The sequence below is a fragment of the Eurypyga helias genome, unplaced genomic scaffold (assembly GCF_000690775.1).
Source record: "Eurypyga helias isolate BGI_N326 unplaced genomic scaffold, ASM69077v1 scaffold29794, whole genome shotgun sequence".
Classification (NCBI taxonomy): domain Eukaryota; kingdom Metazoa; phylum Chordata; class Aves; order Eurypygiformes; family Eurypygidae; genus Eurypyga; species Eurypyga helias.
Genome location: NW_010248614.1, coordinates 9,977 through 32,708, shown reverse-complemented (window position 1 = coordinate 32,708; position 22,732 = coordinate 9,977). Strand labels below are relative to the sequence as shown.

Here is a 22,732-nt window from a genome sequence, read left to right as displayed (position 1 = left end):
TGCGGCCTCCTCTGCCGGCAAGTGCCTTGGCTCAGCGCCGGGATACCCTAGGCCAGAGCCTCTTCCTCTCGCCGGCTGTATCGCCCTCTTCCACGGGAGCTCTTTGTACGTGGCGGTATCTGAGACACCCGTGTGTTTTGGGGAAGCCCTTCGTTCCACGGAAGTGTAAAACACAGTTCTGAAGGTGCTGAGGATGCCCTTTCCTTGGCCTCATCGCAGGATTGAGCGTACTGCCCAGATAAACTGCCCTGGTTTACAGTATCTCTGGGGCCCTTAACGATTTCCCTCTGTCTCCCGTTCTGTCTTGCTTCCAGCCACAAGGCCTGTGCCAATGAGATGGAGAGTACCCTGCCAGCAGTAGCAGAAGAGCTGTTGAAAGAGATCAAAAAGGCTTTTCAGGAGACCTCACACGGTACGTAAAGCAAAACGGAGCCATCCCAGCCGGCCAGTAATTCTGGTGCTGTCAGACCTTCAGGTGGCAGTGAGGGTGGTCAGCCTCTCCTTGCTGCATCTTCCGCGGACTCTTGCGTGAGGGGTGGCCTTCGCTGTCAGGAGTGGCAGAGCAAGATGTTGAGGCCGCATGCCTTTTCTTCTGTGCTTTAAAAAGCAGGATATTATCAAAGTAAGTGTATTTGGGCTTCCACAGCAGCTCAGATAATGAGGAGCAGCTCCCTTCTGAAGTCAGGCCCTTCCAAAAATTAGACCAGTTGACACTTTATTGAATGTGGGACCTAGGGCAATGCTGCTTGCTTAGAGCTTGTAGTGTACGTGGTTGCACCTGAGGGATGACAATTTACATTTTGTTGTGCCTACTGTGCTGCTGTTCTGATAGACTCACCAGTCTCCAAAGTAGAGCTGAAAGTCTTCGTAAAAACATGTTTCCTCACTGATCGGCAGAGGGGGTTGTGTTCGCGATCCCAGGGCAAAGAACGACTTTCCCATTGCTTGAATGAAGCAGGCGTAAGCCAACGGTTAAATCTTGGCCAATTCCAGCAGCTAGTTGAGAACAATTACCTTCGTTGCACTCTGAATTGCTAACCTAGTGCTGTGATCTGTGCTGAAAAAACGTTACTAATTGTGTTTACTTGATAATTAGCACAGAATGGTTCTTCCTCAGGAAAGGGTCTGTTTAAGGAATATTTTTAACTGCACTAAAACCAACCAAATAAACATTAGAGAAGTCTGAGCACTACGTTTGAGTGGGGAATGCGCAGGGACTTCATGTCTAAGCTGTCAGGGTGACCACACCGACAGCTTTCTGGCATGCTTGCAGTGTGGCTGCTGTCAGGTTAGAGCAGGTCCAAAATCTACGTGTGACTTTAAAAGAGCTTTATAAATCCTGCTGTAAACTAGAAAAAATAAGAAAATCAACAGTCCTTTCAAGGTAGACTTCTTAAAGCATCAAGATAGCACAAAGACATACACTGGGACATAACTGGAAACAAAATGATTGATTACTACGGAGAAGTAAATTAGAATAAAGTTGGAAAAGTCAAACCAACAGCGTAAGTCATAGAAAATATTTTGAAATGTTGGAACAAAGGATTTTAAAGTCAAAAAGTCGTGATTTTCCAGTGGAATATAGAGACGTAGTACACTGTGTCCCGTTAGTGATAACAGAAAGACCAGATTGGATCATCGGAGCGTAAGCTGTTAGCTACAACAAACAGACTCATTTTCTTAAGTGTAATTTTCCATTTTAACAAGAAATTGTCGTAAATGAAGACATTAGGTTTCTGTGTGCTGTGTTAAAAGCTCTAAACCAGTGACGCCCTGCAGGACTATGCTGGGAAAAGAACAACATTTTAAAAGTTTTGATGCCAGACTTCTCAACTCATGCCAAGAGAGTTTCAAGGAAACCAATATATATATTTTTAACCGACTTCTTAAGGTGGCAGAGTAAGATGTGGAGGTTGCATGCCTTTTTTTGCATGATCTTAACGTTAGGATCTGATATAGGGACGTATATTTGGGCTTCCGCGTTTCTTTTCAAAATTAATCCCTGTGGTTCTGAATGTACCTTTAATTGCTCTAAGTGCTGCCCCAGCACTGCCACAGCAGATCATTTGGCTGCTCCTTCTTGCTTTCTGGTGGCTGGAGAGGCATGGCTATAGCCCTGCAGTCCTGTGTGGCCTCTGGGGGTACGCTAGGGAGCGACTAGCCTCCCTGCGATACTGATGTCTCTCACAGTGGTGAAGTTCAGTTAAATCACACTTTGTTTTCCTTTTGTTGCAGTCCCCGATGACCTGCTGCTGGGGTGAGTATCTCTTGCTTCAGCTCTTGTCCCAGGCATCCGCTAAAGGGCAGTTGATAATCTGCTCTCCTCACAGCACCACTGTGCTTTTCCTGTGTTTGGCCAGGACGTGTTTCTCACAGACTTGCTACGTGGTTTTGCTGGTAGCGGAAATGATGGTCCAAAGAGGCCATCTCAAGGCTTTTCCCAGAGATTCATGAAGTTATCTCTGTATCGCTGAATCTCCTGTGGTGACTTCCTCTAATTTGGGTAGATTAAACATGCGAATGTTGAACCTGAGCTCCGAGTCCACCCTCAGATCTGGAATGAGTTTTCTGTGAGAGTGTTTTCGAGTGATTCACGCCGCTGGAGTGCTGCACCGCCGCTGCATTCGTATCACTGTGAGCGCAGCAGCATCCTGCGATCCCTTCTTCTGTTTGAGTCATGGACGTGTGTGATAGAAAGGGAGAATTGAACGTATCATCTCTCTGCACAAGGGAATTGTTAACTCGAGGAGTCCCCTGAGTGTTCTCTTCTGCTTAGAAGTTACCTCAGGTCAGCTTCATTGTCCTTGCCTGGATTGAAGCTTGTGAGTATGTCAGCCATTCCCAAGCAGTCTCCTAAAACAGCCAAGTTTCTGCAGCCCTCACTAATTGATGCTGAAGGTAGAGAAAAGGCACATTCATAGTGAGAAAGGCTTTGCAGATTCATCTTCAACTTTGTGTTTCTGCCTGCCTCTATTTTAACCAGGAGAGGAGATCACTGGGAGCCGGTCAGACCTTAATATCTTGGGGTCTAGAGCTATCTACCGTCACACTTGTGAAAGGTATGCACGCTGGCTGCCTCTTCTGGGGCCACAGTGGCCTTTGAAGGGTGGGATTATATTTGACAAGTCTCATAACTTTTTGTTTCCTTCTTGTAATGAAAGAAAAGAGGAGGAAAGAAATTCCTCTGTTAAGTGTAGTAACGGTTGGGTGGTAACTCTTGGCAGTCAGATTTCCATTAATTCCCTGTGACCAGCAGCTCAGAAGTATTCTGATTTAATTTCTGAATCTATTCCAAATCTCTGAAGTCATTGAATTTCCTTTGGGCATTCCCCTTACTTATTTCCTGTTAGACTGATCAAATCATATATACGAAAAAAGAATTCCCCAAATTTGAAGGAGTTACTGAAACTCATTAAACTCAGCCCCCTTATAGTCCCAAACCTAATCATTAAGGAATGTCTTACGTTGAGTGTTCGCCCACCCACCTCCTGTCAGCCCTCAGATGAAGCCAATCCTTATTGCCTTGAGTTTGTGCAACCAAAGTTTGGGTCTTCCTGGAATAAGTCTGTCTGCTTGGCTTGTTATCAGTGAGCCTGACTCAGACACATAGGTCAGCCGTGCTGCTGAGGCGCCGGGGCTCTGCCTCGGCTCTTTGTGTCTTCGCTGCAGTTGGAAATGGTCCTCTTCTTTCTCTGGCTCTTCTGCTCATGTTTTGTGCTATCTTTACATCACCGCTGACTTTCTTATTGTTTACCCTTGTAACTAGACTACACGGATTTTTCTCAGTGGATAAAAGGCCTGTAAAGTTAACTGAGTTGCCCCCGAGATCTTTGGAACGCATTCGGAGCAGCTGGATGTACAGGTCTAGAATAACTTTGAAGTCTATGAGCTGCCAGGCCAATAGGCTAAAGGTACCGGTGTCCGTATCTGACACACATCTTAGCATAGAGCCCTGCACAGCATCAGCAGAGTGATCAGATCACTCTCTAATCCATAAATACTGTGCAGTGGTGCATCCCTGCACGGTGGTGTGTCCTGCTTGGAAGAAAAGGAAGGGGTTTTTACGGAGGGTGGAGTGACATAAGGCATCTGCTGTCCCTGGGTGTTTATCTGGAATAAATTTGCTGTCTCTGAGTCCTGCTGGTAACTGGATTACAGATGTAAAACTGCTGCTATCCGATGGCTCCATGTGTAGTGGAGTGTCTTAAATATTTCCCTGATGGTCTTCAGCTTCCTATTGATGCAGTTTGGTGGGTAGAGAATAATTTATATCTCAGTTGTGACTGTGATGGAGGAGATGCGATCACTACAAACTGACTCATTCGTTCTCCAGTTTAAACCAGTTTCCCTGGGATGAGGAAGGAGCCCCACCCCTGCATTTCCTATTGCTCAAGGAGCTATGCATCATCCTTGCTCCGAGGAACGATGCGCAGGTCATGACTGGAGGTGGGATTCAAGAGCAACTGATCGATAACCTGATCCAGGGCACCTCATCCAGGACAGCCTGTATGTACAACTAAGGTGTCTCAGAGCACGAGCCCCTTTTCCCCCTAGCATAGCAAATCTCTCTCCATGTGCCCGTTTACTGGGTGCTGCCCCCACTAAATCCCTGTTTATGCTCCTTGTGCTCATGTGACAGTTTCAGAGTTTACTGCAACAACGATAATTGCGCTGCGTGTGTGACACTGCCTGTTGCCTGTAACCTCTGCTGGATCCCCAGCCCTGTGCATCCCCCAGGATTTCCTTCCTGCATCTTCTCTTGGCCAGCATCTCTTGCAGTTGCTGCCGGAGGTGCGGTTGCCCCTGAAGAAGACCTACTGTATTTAGGATGTTGGGCAGAAGCAAAATTTCCAGTTTTAGAGTCTAGATTCACTGTTTGAAAAATTGGTTAAACGCCAGTGCTGGCTACACAGTTTGTATTGGAAGAACTACGGGAATACTAACAAAAAGGCTGATTGGATCACTGTAAGGACAACCTGTGTCTCTGGCCTCAGCTACCTTCCCTTTGCAGCAATCAGTGATCTGTAAGGTGACTGTCAAGCCAGAACAAGCACTCAAAGGTAAGTCCTCACCTACGTGGCTGTGTCACAGTCATAGATGCTGCCTAAAAAAAATCTCACTTCTGTGTCTCTGGTGCACTTTGTCTCGTTTTAGTTCAGGATGGGAACAATTTCACATCCTGTTTGTGCAGCAGGCAGCCAGAGTGGTGTTAGGGTCATAGAGCTGAAGAAGAAACGCATCAGCCGTAATGTCCTGTGTAAGAAGTCTCTGAAATGCTTTGCAATTAAAGCTGAGTGGGGTTTTGCAGAGAAATGTGGGACTGTTTAGGAGCAGCTTGGAAATTTGGGAGTTCTCTTAAGAATAGCAGAAACCATCTCTGAGTAGCTGGCAGCGTAGAGGCTGTTCTTAAGAACTGAGTCCTGGGATTTTCTCAGAGGGACAAGGCAGGAGTTGGTGGTCACGTGGTGAAAGCCAGCAAAGCTGAGGATGACAAGTGTACTTCCTTGCGTGGTAGCGTGATTCGTGGAACTGTAACTTGTGGGACTTTGGGAGGCACAGGCCTTCTGGACTCCATAGGGCTAAATCCTGTGATTCAGGCTAAGCCAAGTGGTCTCCTTTCATGGTGTGACCTAACTAGAGACACGTTCTCTTTCAGGCTGAAGTTCGTATTTGGCCCATCTGCTGTCCCAGCTTTGGATCTGGTGGATCAGCGATCTGTCACCAGAGTTGTGTCCCCCAGCGGAAGGACCGCCTACCAGGTACACGCTCCTCTTCTGTCCCCCTTCCTGGCGGTTTCCAGTTGACGTGTGAGCCAATATTTTCCTAACTTGCAGAACGTGGAAGGGCACTTGGATAAACACGGAGAGAATCTCAGTGGTTAATACAAACCCCTAAAGTGATACCAGAGAGCAGTAGTCACGGAGCAGAATTAGAACAGTGTGGTACACTACCGTTTTCTCTGGGGCTCCCAGCCAGTCAGAGACAATTTCTTATGTGTTTGTGGGTACCACAGTCAGAAGAAAGTTTCCCAGGGATTGCTAATTTTGCTTTATTGTGATCATCCAGTAAAGGCAGTTCTTCCTCTTCACAAACTGTATGTAACCAAGTGTTATCTGCCATCACTGCATTTCTTTCCCTGTTGCACTCCAAATCCTCGGTGTCCTGAGCGCTCTCGACCTCTGCTTGGTGATAGGATCCTTGCTGCCTGGGAGGAAGCAGTGCAGGCCAAATCTGTGGGTTTCATTCTACTTCGCTGTAGCCAAGTCTGTGAATCACAGAAGCATCTTCATAAAATGGCATTTTAGGGACAAGAGCTCACCTCAGTCCTAAGGACCAAACTCCGCATACAGCAACAGATTGTATGCATAATTCCTTGCTCTACTGTGCCACAGCACCGGTGGAATCTCTGCTGGGGACAGTGTCCCCGTTCCATGAGCCGTTAACCGGCTGCATCTAGCCCATGGGGTCACAGAGTCAGAGAGACGCTGTGCATGGTGCCCCAGCTAAGGCAGTGGGACCCTGCGTCTTTTAAGATTTTGGTGAAGAAGCACCCAATTCTGTCTACTTAGCACTTCTGACCCCCTCAGGTAGCACAGCCCCCTCCATTGCTGAACCTGGTGCTGTGCTTTTTCACACACCAGGGAAGGGGAAGTCTCTTTGCTCACTGTTGTAGCAGCCAAGAGGAACATTTCCAAATATCCACCCTTCAAAGGGCCTTTTCTCCTTCACTGGAGGTGCTGAGATGCTTTGGGGTCATCTAGGGTAAGAGGAGAGCTGTGAAGCCAAGCCTGGGTAACGACACAAATGTTTTTCACGTGTTCAGAGCTTGCATTGCTTGATTTGCACATGGAATCTTATCGTTTCTGGGGCCCTGGAGAGGACATCAGCCCCTCCAGAGAGGCATGATTCGTAAACATGCAGGGCTCAACAACACAGCCTTTGATTTTAGTTGAGGGCTTGCCCATGGATGTTTGTTAAAGCCTAAGAAGCACTGCTTCCAGGACACTTAGACAGCAGCTGCCTCAGCAGTTGAATGCTTAAAGGCTTTTCCTTTTTTACTGTTGCTCAGCCGAACACGCCACCGGACAGAGGATGGTTACATCCTCCTTGCAGAACTTTGCCAGGCCGTGCAGGCCAAGGCAGAGCTGTGCATCCTGGGAAGCAGTTTTCGCTCAGTATCCTTTGTGTGAAGGACGACAGGGACTGCTCAAAGCCTCTGGTCTTCCCAGGGACTCAGCGGTTCCCCCATGGAGAAGGAACCCCTGGACAGGCACATCAGGGCTGGTCACCAGGAGTTAATGTAGGACAAGCCCATCCTTCAGCACACTTTGTGGGTGATGGGTATGATGTGAGCGGCCCCCTGCATCACCCAGGGGCTCTGCCTGTATGCTCCCACTGACAGGCAGCCTGCAGGAAGCAGTCCCTGCTTGCAGGTGCATGTGTGTTTCTGAGCAGCATTCCTCTTTAGTGAAGCTTCATTGCTGATTAAGGTCATGCTGATGAGTTAATTAACAGAGGAATCTGAAGAGATATTTTCTCTGGGGGTGTGATGCTGGTCCCATTGCGAAATTCGTCCTCAGCACAGCTGTCTGAGATGCAGAAACAGAGCAGAGCCTCCCCCCAGGGGGCTGGCTGGAACAGCGATGGGAACACTGCCTGAGGCCGTAGAAACGGAAACACTGAGTGGGATGCTGCCCTTAGGAGTAGCTGGGTAGTGTCACTGGCTCTTCATTCATGTGCCTGCCTCGGCAGAGAAGCATGCCGAGTGCAGTGGGGAGAAGGGGGCATCCTAGACACATGCACAGTCATCCCTTTCACTTATTCCCCAGGAAGTCAGCTCTGCCATTTGAACCCAAATGTGGCTGAGCTGGAATGTGAGGTGGTGCTTTCACTTGCAGCTGGATCTGGAGAACTGTTCTCATTGAGGCCATGAGGCTGGTCCTGTGGTGAAACTCCTTTGGGTTGGCATAGCCAAATCTGAGATGTTGATAAAGGCTAAAATGCTGTTTGGGTTCCGTATCACCCAGCACGTCTTAGGTACTGATACAGGGGGAAATGGCCCTGCTCAAACAGGCCCTAGGCCTGCAGCCTGTAGCATAGGCAGCTCTTGCCCTCAGGAACTGAGATGGGAGAGGAAAGAGCCCTCAGTCAAGTGAAAGCTGTGATTTGTCATTTAATGCCTGTGCATTCATGCCTTTGCTACTTAATAGAGGAGTAGCACCAATGGGGTATTCACGGGCTGATGTTACCTCAGAGTTGTTAATCATCCCAGAAGAGCTTGTGTAACACCTGCCTATGCTCGAGACTAAAGCCAACCCTTGTAACTCTGAGTCAGGGATAAATAGGTCTCACATGCTGCAGAGATGGTGGGTGCTGGCTGATGGAGCTGTGCTGGATTCGGCAGTGTGAAGTGAGCAGGCAGCCGTTGGGGCACCTGTTAGCTGTCCCCGAGTTGCAGAAATGCTGTGAGCTTGGGAGTGAAGCCAGTTAGCTGGGGGAGAGGCAGTGCTTTAGCCCTCCTGCCAACCATCACTCACATCCTGCACTTCTATTGGATTCTTCTTTTTTATATCTCTTTTCACTGATTTCCTAGAACTGTACGGCAGCCTGCCCATCGTGAAGGGATTTGCGCATCAGGTCCTGGCACAGTGCTGCCTGGCTGGATGCTGGTGGCAGCAGTAGCTGCCAGGGTGCCACAGTTGGCCCTTCTGCCTCCACACACACACTAGGATCACCACCAAGGTGATTTTTCCTTGCTGTGCCAAGCACCTGGAGATGAGGGCAGTGGAAGGAAGTCTCACAGCATTTCAGGCCCAAGACAGCACCCCAGTGCCTGGCTTGGCTGCAGCTTGCCAGAAACAGAGGCACCTTTTTCTCTTGGTCTTTGGAGTTTAGATTCTGCCTTATTAGGCAGAAGATGCATTCTTGCCATCTAGGTCAGGACAGGGGATCGTTAAATTCAGCCCAAATCTGGCAGTGTCTGTGTCTCCCCCCTCCTCCTCAAAGCAAAACACTTCTGAAGGAAAGGCACCATCGGAATACTTCATCTTGGAAAAAACAATCAAAGGGGCTAGAGAAAAACAAACTTATCACAAGTGAAACAAACTCAGCTTGGAGTATAAGGAGGGCCCAGGGTAAAGGCCAGACTGAAAAAAGAATGGTTTACCCCAAAATGGGAAATTGAGTCTTGTGTCCCGCTTCTGCTGGGAGTTAAGGGGGATTCTGAGGCATAGGCACTTATGTGGGAGAGCTTAAACTTGTGGACATTCCCTGTGGGGCAAGGGGTGCAGAGAGAGCTCCAGGGGACAGGGGAGGGCAGGACAAGGGCAGCTCTGGACCAGGAGGGAGGATGTTCCTCTGGAGGGTCTCGGGAGTGCCAGGGGTGTCCTGGAGGGGAGGAGCAGACATCCCCTGGCTTTTCACTTTTCTGTGTTTTGTGTGCCACAAACCCAACCAGAATCTAAAGCCTGATATGGGAGAGGAGCGCCATGTGTCCCCAGAGGCCTGTGTGCAGAGGAGGGCGCTGCTGGTGATTACACCCCTATAACCCCCCACCGTTCTCTGGAATATCCAGGAAGATTTAGTGCCAGCTGCTGAGGCCACAGTGCTGACACAAAGCACTTGTTCTCACTGAGGCAGATTTGAGACACATCACAGCAAATATTCCATGGTACTTGTGTTTTGGCCGTGGGGTGCACTCGGTTTGGGCCTCAGAGCATTAGTAAAGTCCATGCTGTTGAGCACAGGTTTCTGCTTAAAGCCTGCGAGCGTGTTCTGCTCCTGCAGACCATTCCCTTGCCGTAGGAGGCGGGCAGAGCAGTTGGTTCTTCGAGAAGCTTCCTAAAAGCTATTTTCCAGCCCTGAAGAAAGCAAATGATAAATTATCCATAGGTTGGCTTTTCTATAACATGCAGTCAGCTCCAGCAGCTCACAGTTTTCCTGTCAGCTTCTCCATGCTGGGAACGCATGCTTCCTTCACCTGGCTGTCTGCAGCCGGTGCCCGTGGTGCAGAGGGAAGATGCCTCAGTACCAGCCTTGCGGAAGAACAGCATGTGGGAAAAGGAGGCAGTGCTGTTCTCAAACCAGAGAGAGAGCAGGGAAGCTTCTTCTCTGGAGACTTCAACTTTGTTTATTCAGGCAAAACTAGCTGGTTTTGGGAGCAGAACAGCGAGAGCCTTTGCAGCCACTGGAGCTAGTGAGATAAGGCCTCGCTGCGAGTGTGCGTTGCTGCTCTCCTCCCATCCCCAGGCCCGTGGTGGTGCTGGATTCACAGATGGGCTTTCTGTGACAAGAGTCTTCGTCCTCTTCAGCTATCCTGTGTCTGCCCTTACTGGAGGGGGCGAGCTTTCTGGAGGGGCTGGCAGCTCGTTGCGCTGCCGGCTTTGGGAAGCCGAGGGAGGGGGCTTCATGCTCGGTGCCACTGCCCTTTCCAGCAGACCCGTTGGTGGAGCTGAGGTCTGCTGCAAGCACGGGGGTCGTACAGGAGTGCTTCCCTGCCTGTAGGGAGAGATGTCCAGAGAGACCGTGAGGCAGCTGAGGAGCTTCAAGCTTAGATGGGTCCCTACAGCATTTGGGGACACTGGTATTGTGACACCTGCTCACCAGTTGCATGCTGAGAGTCGCTGTGGGGAGGACGTCAGTCCAGACACAGGCTGAGTGTTACAGAAATTAAAAGTGAATGCTGCCTCTGCCCCCCAACCCCCTGTCTGCCTTTGTTTCAGGTCCTTGGGAGCGCCGGCAAACTCTACACCTGCTACAGTTCCTGCCACTTCTGCACGTGCCCCGCTTTTGGTTTTACCGTGTTGCAGAAGAGCGAGAGCCTTCTGGTAAGCTGTCTGCCTTAACCTGGGGCCGGGACAGGGCGCGAGGGAGAAGGCTGCGCTCTGCTCCTTGAACCTGAGTAGCCCCAAGTTTCCAAGGGGAGCGAACGTGTGAGCACCGAGTGGGCCACGCAGGCTGTGCCTGACCCACTGCGTAATCTGGCCTCTGCGGGTCACAGTATTTGGGTGGAGCTGGGCCTTACAAGGGCTAGGCAGGGCTTTTCTTCTTAAGTACAGGTTACTGTTCTGACTCTCAAGCGGTGAATAATCCCTGGTCTGTTGGAACAAGGGCTGCTGCCGCTAACGGGACTGCCACACGGAGTCTGCCTGGGGAAGCGGTGCCCTTCCCCTGGTGCCAGAGAGGCAGGGCTCAGGGTAACCAACTGCTCTGCGATTGTGGGGTGGGCTTCAGGAACCAGGGACACTTCGCTGTGTATCACATCCCTGTATGACAGTATCCTGGTGGCAGAACTGACCTGGGGCAACTGGAGCACTAGCCTGTGCCAGGGCTTGGTGTGCCAAGAGGGAACCACGTTCCTGGGAGGGCTGAGCGCTTCATTAGACCCATTCTGGCTGGGATGGATTTTTGTGGCTTCCAGATAGATCATGACATTCCTGCGTTGCTCCTGCTGTTAACTTGGCTGCGCTATTATTTGCAGTGCAAACATATACTTGCTGTCTACCTCAGTCAGGCCATGGGAGCCTGCCAGGAACTAACTGTCTCTGAGGAGCAACTCACAAGCATTTTGCTGGCTGAGGAAGAGGATGAAGGATGAAGGATTTGGTTCGCACGCGGATGTGCTTTCTGTGTACCCTCCCGGATGTGTAGCTGGCGTTTTTCACATCTACAAGGCTGACAAATGTTCAGCGTGGCTGGTAAGTTTCTTCCTGTGCTGCAGCCAAGCGTGACATTAATTAGCAGCCATGCATTGACAGATTAATTAATAAATGTCAAGAAGCCCGTGTTGACTTCAGTTTCTTTTATTTAGGCTATTCTTGGGATTTTGGAAGATCTTTCAACTAACGTGTAATACTGTGTGCTTGTGATGTGGGGACACAAACAGTGCAGCGGGTCCCTCGGTGATCCAGTAAATCTGGTTCACTCTGCTCGTGCTTTGACTCACACCCCGCCCCCCCAGTGCCTGCCCTGCTCTGAGGAGGTGGCCTCTGGCAGCGTGACGCTGCGGTGACTCTTTGCAGCTGGCTGCTCGCAGCAGTTGCAGGTTCGGCACTGGCAAACCTGTACCAGGGGTTGGGACCCCGTAGCACCTTGAGACTGATGACAGAGCTGAAGCATCACCCGGGTTGCTGTGCTTTTGAATTCACCCATTTCAGAGAAGTTATCACCTCATGCTGGCAGGCAAGGCAAGGCTGTATACATCAGACACGGCGGCTCCCTGGTTCCACACTCCAGCCGGGAACCAGCGCCGTGACTCCCTGCCCCTGCTCTGAGATCGGGCCTCTCCTCGAGTACAGCGTGGCCTCACAAAACACCGTGGGAGCACAGCAGCGCAAGAAATAATGGGGCACAGGCTGAGCCGGGTTGTGTGGGTGGTAAATTGAGCATTCTGTATGTAAGTAACAGTTAGGGCAAATACAAAATCCGAGCAACATGAGGAAAACACATCCATCTATGTACATCAGAGCGGTCGTGAGCGATCGCTGAGCAGCTCCAGCTGCACGCGCCACACAAGGTTCCTCTGCCACGTTCACTTCACATTTTTATAGAAACCGTCGGCGCTTTTTCTTGAGGGGGGCGAGAGGTGTCCTGTTTTTATTTTGCCTCGCAAGGACTTTGGCTCAGATCCACAAAGACACTTAACGTGCCTCAAGACGACAGTGACCCGGGCCGTGGTTAATCACGAACAACCCACCGGCAGAGTCACGCTGAGGAAACGCCGCGGCTGTGGACGGGAGCTCGGGCTCGTGAGAGGCATGGGGAAGGTGGCAGTAGCGGATGCCGAGCCGCAGTGCAAGCTCTCCCCGAGCAAGCGTTCTGGGACCATCTCCGGGTGGCGGCGCGGCCGGGTTCAGTCCATTCCTGCTGTCCAGAGCTGGTTCCTTTTCAGCCAGAGAGGAGGGATGATGTTCTTTGTTGGGAGGATGAACGTGGCTTGCAACCACCACGCGATACTGCCAGACCTGCAGGTGAAACGCTGCTTGTTTCCAGCCGTGCTCAACAGCGGGAACAAAGCCAAAGACAACGAGAAGGGAAGGAACGACAGGAGGAGGGAGTCAGACCCTGCCCAAATGGCAGGAGGTGGCTACATGTGCTAGCTGGACGATGACCAAGGCAGATGCAGCAAAGCTGAATGGGGCCGTCACAGGAGAAACACGTGGGCCGGTAACAATTATTCAGCTCCTTGGAAATGCCAGTATCTGAGATACCGAGCTGTAGCTAAATTTGGACATTGCATCAACGTGTACAAACCCATTCAGAGCTCACTGGTGATTCACCAGGGTTTGGGGCTGGCTCTTAGGGCTGAGCTGCTGCACACATGGTGGTGAAATCCATCACTCCTCGTGAACTGTCCTCTGCGTGGTGGGCCCTGTCATACCTGCAGCTCCTGCCCGCAGGTCACGCCGGCTGGCACAGCAGATGCTGCAGGAACGGGGTTTCTTTAAATCAGCTTTTCAGCTGATTTTACACCACATTGGTCATTATATACACCAGAGAAATTAAACTCTTGGGGTCTTATATTACCCCCCGTTTAGTGCAATGGAGTTAAAAAAAGTAGAAAGCTGATTTCTACATGATTCAAGTACAGTTTATCAGGAACAAACTGCTCCAGGCATCACAGACCTGTTCTTCAGGAACTGGCTGTGTTTAAACTTCCTTCCCTCTGAAAGGCTTGCTCCCTATCTGCCTCCCTGCATGGGTTACCGCAGAAAACCACCCTGAACACACACCCTCGCACTCCAGCTTCTCAGCGGTCGCACGGAGATGCTGCTGGCATTGAGTGCTTCTGAGAGAGGTGGTGCCACTGCCACGTAGGGACCTTCAGGCAAGACTCCCGTTGGGAGAGGTGGTGGCAGGGCTGAGCTTACTGTGGTTGCAGGGAGTTGATAACTTGCAGTACAAATTAAGACTGCTCCGCTGTGGAGTGGGCTTCGGCCAGGACTCCGGGCTAACCGCAGAGGCCAGGCTGGGCAATCTGCGAGGTGAGCTCCTTCCCCAGAGAGCTTGGCCAAAATCAGGTCACAAGCTAAGGCATTCTGGCTTCTCAGGCCAATTACCTCCCTTCCAGTCCCTTTTGCTACTGATGCAGGTCAGGAGTAAAATAAAAAAATAAAAAAAATAAACATCACTATTAAACTAACGCACTCACAGCTTCTGGGGGTTACTGGGCTACACAGGGACCCCAGCAAGACCAAGTTTCAGGAATCAGACGAGCCGCAGCATCCAGCTATCACAGCTAAAACCTGCACGTCTGGAAGCACTGCGGGAGCAAACACCTAAGTGTAGCGACCGTGTCACCAAGGGAGTTGTTTGCACTGACCTCAGTGACTCTGCATCAGACTAGCTGAGACCCTCAGGGCTCCTCTGCCTTTTGATAGCTGGAAACAGATCTGAAAGCCAACCTGAAGCACCGCTCTGCACAGTCGTCCTGTAGACCAAAGCGATTTAAAGGCAATCAAACTGCTGTTCTAAACCTTCAGTCAACTCTTTTCTAAAATCTTTCTTTTCAGTACATAGGGCTGCCATATTGAGGCCAAAAATAGCTGGCCGGTTCTGATCCTGTGTTCCCATCAACTTGGTCACGTCCCTCAGCGCCTGGAACACAGATTCAGTTTCACACCAGCAACTGGGCTAAGTAAGACTTTTTCCCATCAGAGAATACTAGCTGCATCAAACAATTGATGGAATAATTAGGGTATTACCAAAGTGCTGTCAAGTATGGACTTAAAGAACAACCCAAAAAAACAGACACAAAATTATTACTCCTAAATGAATCAAAAGATTAAAAATAATAATAATAATAAAAATAAAGAACCTAGGACGTGACATGAGCAGCACAATTAGGGAAACACCCCCAGCACGTGGGTTTTCCACAACCAACGTCTGACCTGGAAAGGAAATACAACAGGAACTCCAGCACGCATGCCGTCCGGGTTTGCAGCGGAGGGCGAGCTGCACGCAGCGTATAACCCCAGCGGGGTAACTCCTCTAAGAGGCACTGTGTTAATGACAGAAAGAACAGCGCTACGGCTGCGGAACTGCACAGCGGTCATCGCTGAGCACTCCCCTGGCAGTCAGCTGTGACTGTTCACCTAGGCACGGGGAAGGGACAGGCTGCAAAACCCTCAGAGCAGGACGTGCTGGGTCATAGGGTCACAGAGGCTACTGGAGAGTTCACGTTGGTGGCAGTCAGGTGCTGGTTGTTGTCAGTGGCGCACTTGGGGAAGTCATCCGTCTTACAGAGGATCTTGGAAATGATCTTGCGGAAGGTGTAGCGGAAGTCCCTGATCCTGTAGGCATAGATGATGGGATTGATGACAGAGTTGGCATGGGAGAGGATGATGGCCATATACATCAGCCACTCAGGCTTGGATTTGGAGAACTCCTCATGGAAGTGAGTGATGCAGTTCAAGATATGCAGGGGCAGCCAGCAGAAGGCAAAGAGTCCTACAATGATGGCCAGAGACTTGGCTGCGTGCACCTCCTTCTGCAGCGTGGTCCTGGAGTTGCCCATCAGTTCGATCTGATGCAACTGCTTACAGGCGACCATGAATATCTTAATGTAGATTCCCAGCATGATAACGAGCGGGAGGAGCACGCAGCCGAAGAAGTTGAAATACACCATGTAGCTCATCGTTACCACGTTCTCGAAGAGGCATGAGATGAAGCAGCCGTGGTGCTCTGTCCCACTGTCAGCCCCTGTCTCGTTGGTGGCATTGGGACAACCGCTCATGGCTTTATTCCAGCCCATAAGCGGAGTCAGTCCGATTCCGAAGGACAGGAGCCACAGCACAGCGATCAGTCCTCTTGCCCGCTTGCCAGTCACCAGACTGTTATACCTACAGCATCAAGAACAAAACCAAGACAGAGCCATTAAATAAATGAGCGCTCGTGACTTCCCTGCAGTTAAAGTCCTCCGCATTTTGGCTAAGGCCACAAAAGCCCCACCCACGCAGGAACCTCACCTCTGTGATCACCGGAGGGGTAAAAAATCTCACCTGTGCTCCACGCCTACGCAAAGCAATTTGGGGAGTGATTCACTTACTATTCCTGAGAGGTGCCAAGCACCGCCCCTGCCCGCAAACATCCTTCAATAGGAGGTAAGGGCTTGGGTGTCTCAAAAAAAGCTTTATTATTGCATAAGGCTAAACCACCAACTACACAGAGGACAGGAACAGGGGGAAGGCTCGCTCTGTAACCACCAACAGTCTCTTGCTCTAAGCATCCACTACTGGGCACGCCAAGGCACGTTGCTGGGCGACGTGAACTTCTGGGCTGACCTACTGCAGCTGAGACAATGCTGGCTCTCAATTCCACACCGTGGTGGGTAGCTGAAGACTTAACCAACATCACCACACACTTACAGCCTTCACACCACAGCCAACTGGCTTCAACGTGGGCTGCTCTGATCCCTCCAGCTCCACTGGAGGCTGCAGCAGTGCCCCAGTGCGATGTCCCTTCCCATGCTCCTTCATACACTAAGGTGGGGAGTACACATGTGTGGAAACCAGGGATCCTACTGGTTTCCCAAACAGTGCAATTGCTGGCTTACACATGCCAGACTGCAGCCCACGCGAGCTTGTTGTGGCTGGATAACGAATACCCTGACAGACGTTTCCGAGCCAGCATCTGAAAGCAACTGCGACTGCTGGCTTGCTGACGAGCGTTACACGTTGGGGTTTGTGTCTCCATTCAGAGCTCCACATCCAGGTGTGGAGGCTGGGGAGCCAGACTTGTCTCCCCCAGTTCGACATCCCTGTTTTGTGCATCCTCCATCAACAGTGCTGATGCCAGCAGCTTCGCGTTGCTCCCAGGGCTGCTGCTGGCCTCCGCTGCTTGGGTACGTGATATGCCAGCTCTGTAGGACACGCACCGTCGAGACAGCCTGAAGCCACACACGGACTTGGACCTGCAGCTGCCGAAGCTGTCGGTGGGGTTAAACCACAACAGCCATGCGTAGCTGCTGCTGTCACCCGGCGCTTGTGCTCTGCTGACCCCAGAACTGGTTGTAAAGATGCAGGTTTCTAAGAAAACGCTTTCCTTGGGCACCTGCCGCTCTCACCTGTCATAAAGCAGCTCCGCAGCGGCCCCGGGACAACGTGATGCAGAGCCATGTGCTGCCCCACACCTTCCCTAGTGCCAGGGACTGGGTGCCTTCATGGCCAAAAAAGCAAAGGGGCCCCTCCACCCTCTGGATGTTCGGAGACACAAATGGAGCTGGAACCTAAAGCAGCAAAAGTCACGCTGGTTTGGGTACAACCAGCATCAAAGCATCAGTCAGATCATTTTTTGGAGATACGAAGAACTTGGCGACTGCCAGAAAGACAACATGAGAAACCCATTACTGTCCTCCCCGCAGCCAGTTAGTGTCTGCTGGCTGACACGCATGTCCCCCCCTTCCCACACCCTTCTCTCCCTGCTTGTTTACTCTGGCTTGGCTACCCTGCTCCTCCTTTCCTAAGAACGTTTGTTCTGATTTTCTTCCGGCCCGTGAGGCAGGGGAGGGTTGTATTCCCACAGAACCGCAGCTGTGCCTCTGAATCACGCTGCGGTCGCCTCCGTGTGAGCCGTGTGTCCCTCTTCTCCTGCAAGCTACAAAGGCAGGAGGGTAAGGGGGGGATCTGCCAGCACGAACCGGGCGCCAAAGAGGGGCTGGAGGGGACCCCTCGGCTCCTTCTGCGTGGCCGCTGCGGAGCGGGGCTTGCTTGGGCACAGCCGGGGCTGGCTGAGAGGATGCAGGAGCCACGTTTAGGGGATGCTGAACTGTGGACACACTCCATGGGTAGATGTCTAAAGGGCTGGTCCAGCCACTGAGGTGTTTCTCCTGCACTTTTCTCTCATTACTGCTAAGTCTCACTGCTTCAGCAGGTGAGAAGATATCAGATGGGGCATCGGCGAGGCCCAAGCCCATGGCTTTCTAAACCCTGTGTTACGTTTTCAGGAGCTGGTGTTTTGGGCCTGAAAACATTAAGATTTGATTTGGAGCGAGTTCCCAGAAATCCAATTTCTTGGCAAAGCTTGAGTCTTGAGCTACAACGTTGGCCAAGCTTAGTGCTGCAGGAGCACCAAGAGCTGCTGCTGACCTACAGCTCTGCGCGTGGGAAGAGAGCAACGTGGCTCCTCGGCTTGGGCTATTCACGCTTAGCTGATCGCTTTAGTTGCTCCTCTGCTGCCTCCGTCACGTCACATCCCAGAAACTGTTGTAGTGAGACTGGAAAATGCAAAAGGGACCATTGTTCAGATGGAGAAACTGAAGGAGTCCAGAGTTTTGCGTGTTTGAAACACAAGGAGAAGCCGAGGAGGCTCGGCGTGCCGTGCTGAGTCCGGTGCCCACCACGCTGTTCCAGCCTGGTGACATTCGGCACTGCCTCTTGCGGAAAACATGAACCTGAATAAGGCTTCTTCCATTTGCTCTTCTCCTGAACTCTGCTGCGAAGAGAAGGCTCGGCTTGAAGGATTACAAAACCAGGTGAGGAGTCGATTTTCCAGTGGCGGCCATGGAGGCGTGTTTATGTCAGCGTTGCTCGCTCTTCCCTCACACACAGCAGAGCTGCAGCCAGGATCGCATTTAAGCTGCGGACGCTTCTGCGAGAAGGAGAAGATGGGAAACCTTGCAGCATCCCGGGTCTGCACAAGCCGGAGCTGAGCCATGGAGACGGCTGCCGACTGGTGAAGAGATGGTGTTCACTGGAGCGGAGATGGTTATCAATGGTGAACAACAATCCTGAGATTAGCTCTTTACTTTCACAGGGACACATTGCAAATTCCTCCCGACATCTCTCCCGTCAGTGGATTGATCCCAGGTAGCGATGAGGGCAACCATCTGCAAGAAGGGTCACAGCTGGCCATTGAGCTACCAGCCAGAAGGTGAAACCGGGGATAGTTTGATGCTCCAAAATTGTTCACTAATTACCTTGTTACTACCTTAACACTTTTATTTGGTGGGCCTGTATTGCTCTTAAGGGAACAGAAGTTAAGCACATGCTTAAAAATAAAGTAGTGCATGACTGTGACCACATCAAGGCACAAAGCGAGTAAGTGAGCTGCTGCACACAATTCCACCCCCTCATAAACCATCATGGAGAAAAGCAGGCACGGGCTGGGAGACAACTGAGACTCAACTCCTTTCCTTTCCTTTTAAAACACAAGCAGACAGTGAGGAACCAACAGATTTTCACAGCTCTGAATGCTCCAGCAAACCCCTCCTTCATTCTCTTTTGGGCTTAATATTATTAGGCAAAAAAACTATTAAAGTAAATTTACTCACCTAAGTCTGCTCAATTAATGTATAACAAATATTGAATCTCCTCCATGCTTCTGCCCAGAGGCATCAAATGTTGCTTTAATGTAAATAACAGCTGAATATTTTAAAATGATTTATTGAGATTAAACAACCTGGCAATGCATTAGTTCCTTTTACACTGCCAGGCAAAGTCTCTTTACTGGCATAATCACCATCAAGCAGCTAATTACCTCAGCTCCCACCCCAGTGCCCCCGCAGCGGGCATCCTGCAGAAGCCCCGATGCCACACAATTGCTGCCCTCATGGACCAATTCACGTTTCTATTCTTCTGACATACGTAACTGTGCATTTGCCACCAGTGTGACGGTCACACAGCCCGGGCTGCAGTCTGACAAACACGGTAAGGAAAGCTCAGCTTTGACAGCAGGGCCCTGACCCACTCAGGGTACCGTGCACGAGCACCGGAACACAGCTCTGCCCTGCCACCGGGCCTGCAGCGAGCCACCGCTCTGCCATGGAGGCTGGAGACATCCCTGGGCTGGCCCACGGCCGGGAGCTGCTGTCCTCCACCCAGCTGTCACCTGCGGCCCCTCCGCTTCAGTGAGGGCTCAGCAAGGTCCACGGCTTTTCTAGGAGAGCATCAACGCAACCAGCAAAGCAACCAAGGTGTCTGTTAGCGCCGGGCGTGGGGAGGCTCTCTGCATTCTCCACGCACGGTGTCTCTGCTTGGTAGGATGCTCAGGGCTTGGGGTTTTTTTCACTGCATTTCTGCTGCTATTTGCTGGGGCTGGACACCAGCCAAGACATCCAGGGCAGCCTTGCTCAGCACAGCGAGAGCAGAGAACGCGCTGCCAGCCTGCAGCCAGCCCAACCTCTCCCAGCCGGAGTTTGGCTCCTGGCTGGCAGGAACTGACTCATGTCCTGCACGTACCTGGCATCTCCCTCCAAGCCCGGCAGCCACCCCTGGAGATCACCCGGGCAGAGGCACTGCTGCCCCTGAGCTCTCCTCTGACCACGAGTGTGCAGCAGCAAAGGCTTAATTGGGCATTTGGGGCAATTAGCCATGGGCTAGAAGGCAGCAGCAGCCTGGAACGGGACTACTATTCCCACATTATTTACCCTCAAAGAGCGGGAATGGGGGAGAATCCCCTGCCATCCCCAAGCAGCCCAGAAGGATGAATGGGTCAAAATGCCATGGTGCCACACACCCGTTCTCCCAGTGCTCGGTGGAGTCTGATGGGGGCCCTGCCCACGATGCTGACCTGGGCCAGTTTATTTACTGAGAAAACAAACCTTTGGTTACCAAAGAGCAGAGCCAACGGCAAATCGTCCCTTTGACTGAACATCTGAGACGTCTTGCTGGACAAAAGGGGGATCTCCAAGCTGAGGAAGTGTGTCAGCCCTCGCCACTGTGTGCTGGTCAGCGCTGCAGCGCGGGGGCTGGCGCACTGGGCAGCGTGCAGTCACGCAGCCCTTGTCCTGCCTGGGGCAGGCAGGAGGGAGACGACCCCTTTGGCTGTCACCTGCAGAGTGGCACAACCCCCTTACATTTGTTCACCCTGGCAGCCCCATTCCCAAAGTCTTTCCCTGCCCCTCTGCTACTGGGCCACTGCTGGAGACACAAAATTGAGCTCCATCATCACTGCCATGGTCTGAAACTGGTACCTGGCAGATACACTGCGGGTCCTGGCACTTCAGACATCTGCAATAGGATGTCATAGAATCACAGAACAGCTTGGGTTGAAGGGACCTTAGAGCCCCCCCAGTCCCACCCTCTGCCAGGGGCAGGGACACCTTCCACCAGACCAGGTTGCTCCAAGCCTCATCCAGCCTGGCCTTGGACACTTCCAGGGATGGGGCATCCACAGCTTCTCTGGGCAACCTGTCCCCGTGCCTCCCCACCCTCTCCGGGAAGAACTTCTTCCCGATGTCCCATCTCAATCTCCTTCTTTCAGTTTAAACCTGTTCCCCCTTGTCCTGTCACTCCCTGCCCTTGGGACAAGTCCTCCCCAGCTTTCTTGTAGCCCCCTCAGGCACGGGAAGGTGCTGTAATGTCTCCCCAGAGCTTTCTGTCCACCTGCCCAGGCAATATTATCCTGCCCCTCATCCTCGCTGGGTACCTGAGCGAAATCCTTGAGGCTGGCTGAGGTGCAGCTTCTAGCACCAAAAAGATGTTGGGAGAAATCCACCCCCCTCAGTCAGGCTTGGTCTCCCCAGTAGCCCTCAAAAAGCAGCGTGGCTGCCAGGCCGTGCCTGTGAAAGCTGCCCACAGACCCCGGGCGCTTAAACACTTCCCTGCGTATGTAACACAAGGCTGAAGTTGCAGCATTAACTTTTCCATCAGGAATATTTCCTCCCACGGCAGAGCCTTGCTCACTCCAAGCATTTGAACAGGGATGTCCCTGCCTTCGATGCCATTAACTGGGAAGAGCCAGGAGGATCCCAACCCTTGTCCCAGCCCCTCCAGGGTCTCTGGAGGTAAGGCTTAGCTCTAAACCTGCACACGTGTGTGCAACCTCACTCTGCACCACCCCACAGAGACACGTGTCTTTCAGCAGAGCTGCACCTCTGAGCCACCCCCGAGCCCCCCACGCCCCAGCCAGAGGGGAACCTGATGGGCTGCTTCCGGAGTTTGGGCCAGTTCTCCCACTGCCAAGCCCCAGCTCAGGATGGGGAGACACGGGTGTGAGGGCCGTGCAAGGGATGCTGCAGCCAGTTTGGGTCCTCCCTGCACTCCTGGTACCCAGAGCTGTGGGGGGAGCCCCGGGGGCTGGTGCTCCCCACTGCCTCCCTCCCCATTCCGCCCCGTGCCCAGGCCGCCGGATGCAGGGAGGGGAGCAGATGGAGAATTTGCCAGACTCGGACTATGCAGGTGCTCCCATACAAACAAGCAGTGATAATTTATATGTTTCTATTTTAAGTGCGAAGGGAAATACACAGACACCTCCATTCACAAGGCGAGCGCGCAATTTGGCTGCCAAGTACTGTATCCTTGTCATCAACTTGCAGCTGTACTGTGCATCTTGCTCTGTTTTTTGAGCTGTAACAGCACGAAATCGGCACCGGCGCTGCCGTTCTGTGCGGAATGGAACAGAGCTCACATACCAGCTGAAATATCCTGGCAGGACATTTTAAATGAATCATAAATTGCACCTTAGGGGAGGAAAAAAATAAGAAAAAGCTGTGCTTTTTACCCAGGGAGGATTTGGTGGTGAGAAATCAGATTAACGGTTACGGTATCAGCCGAGGAAGCGGGACATCTGCGTCTGTCCGTGTCCAGTTGTAGACAAATCGCTTCCTCCCGCATCTGTCCCTATTGTGTGCAGGGGACATCAGCAGCGTGTGTCCCCCCCATCGCACTCCCGGCCTTCCGCTGGATGGGTCACTGCAAACACAGCACCCACCGCCCAGGTAAGCACGCAGGGGCGATGTGGAGGGGCCGGGGGGCTCAGCCACCTCCATTTCTGGCTTCCGGGGGGCCAGGCACCC

General features: G+C 51.8%; 2 protein-coding genes across 2 annotated transcripts in view; one reads left to right on the top strand and one right to left on the bottom strand.

The window, feature by feature from the left end:
* The first annotated feature begins 306 nt into the window (after nt 1-306).
* ZSWIM7 (zinc finger, SWIM-type containing 7) lies at nt 307-11,781 on the top strand. Its single transcript, XM_010151126.1, has 5 exons — nt 307-412; nt 2,236-2,257; nt 5,657-5,759; nt 10,722-10,826; nt 11,480-11,781. The coding sequence occupies exons 1-5, from the start codon at nt 337-339 to the stop codon at nt 11,594-11,596; spliced, it is 423 nt and encodes a 140-aa protein (XP_010149428.1). The 5' UTR covers nt 307-336; the 3' UTR covers nt 11,597-11,781.
* Nucleotides 11,782-15,145: 3,364 nt separating this feature from the next.
* The window catches only part of ADORA2B (adenosine A2b receptor), a 17,402-nt gene continuing 9,815 nt past the window's right edge, over nt 15,146-22,732 (bottom strand). The window contains exon 2 of the mRNA XM_010151125.1: nt 15,146-15,839. Coding sequence (XP_010149427.1) covers nt 15,146-15,839 — 694 coding nt within the window. The remainder of the gene's footprint in view (nt 15,840-22,732) is intronic.

Excerpts from the sequence above, each read along its gene's own strand:
- ZSWIM7 (XM_010151126.1), top strand. The coding sequence starts at position 337 with ATGGAGAGTACCCTGCCAGCAGTAGCAGAAGAGCTGTTGAAAGAGATC. Across the intron at positions 2,258-5,656 it reads CCCGATGACCTGCTGCTGGG|GCTGAAGTTCGTATTTGGCC; the intron begins GTGAGTATCTCT and ends GTTCTCTTTCAG. Across the intron at positions 10,827-11,479 it reads AGAAGAGCGAGAGCCTTCTG|TGCAAACATATACTTGCTGT; the intron begins GTAAGCTGTCTG and ends TATTATTTGCAG.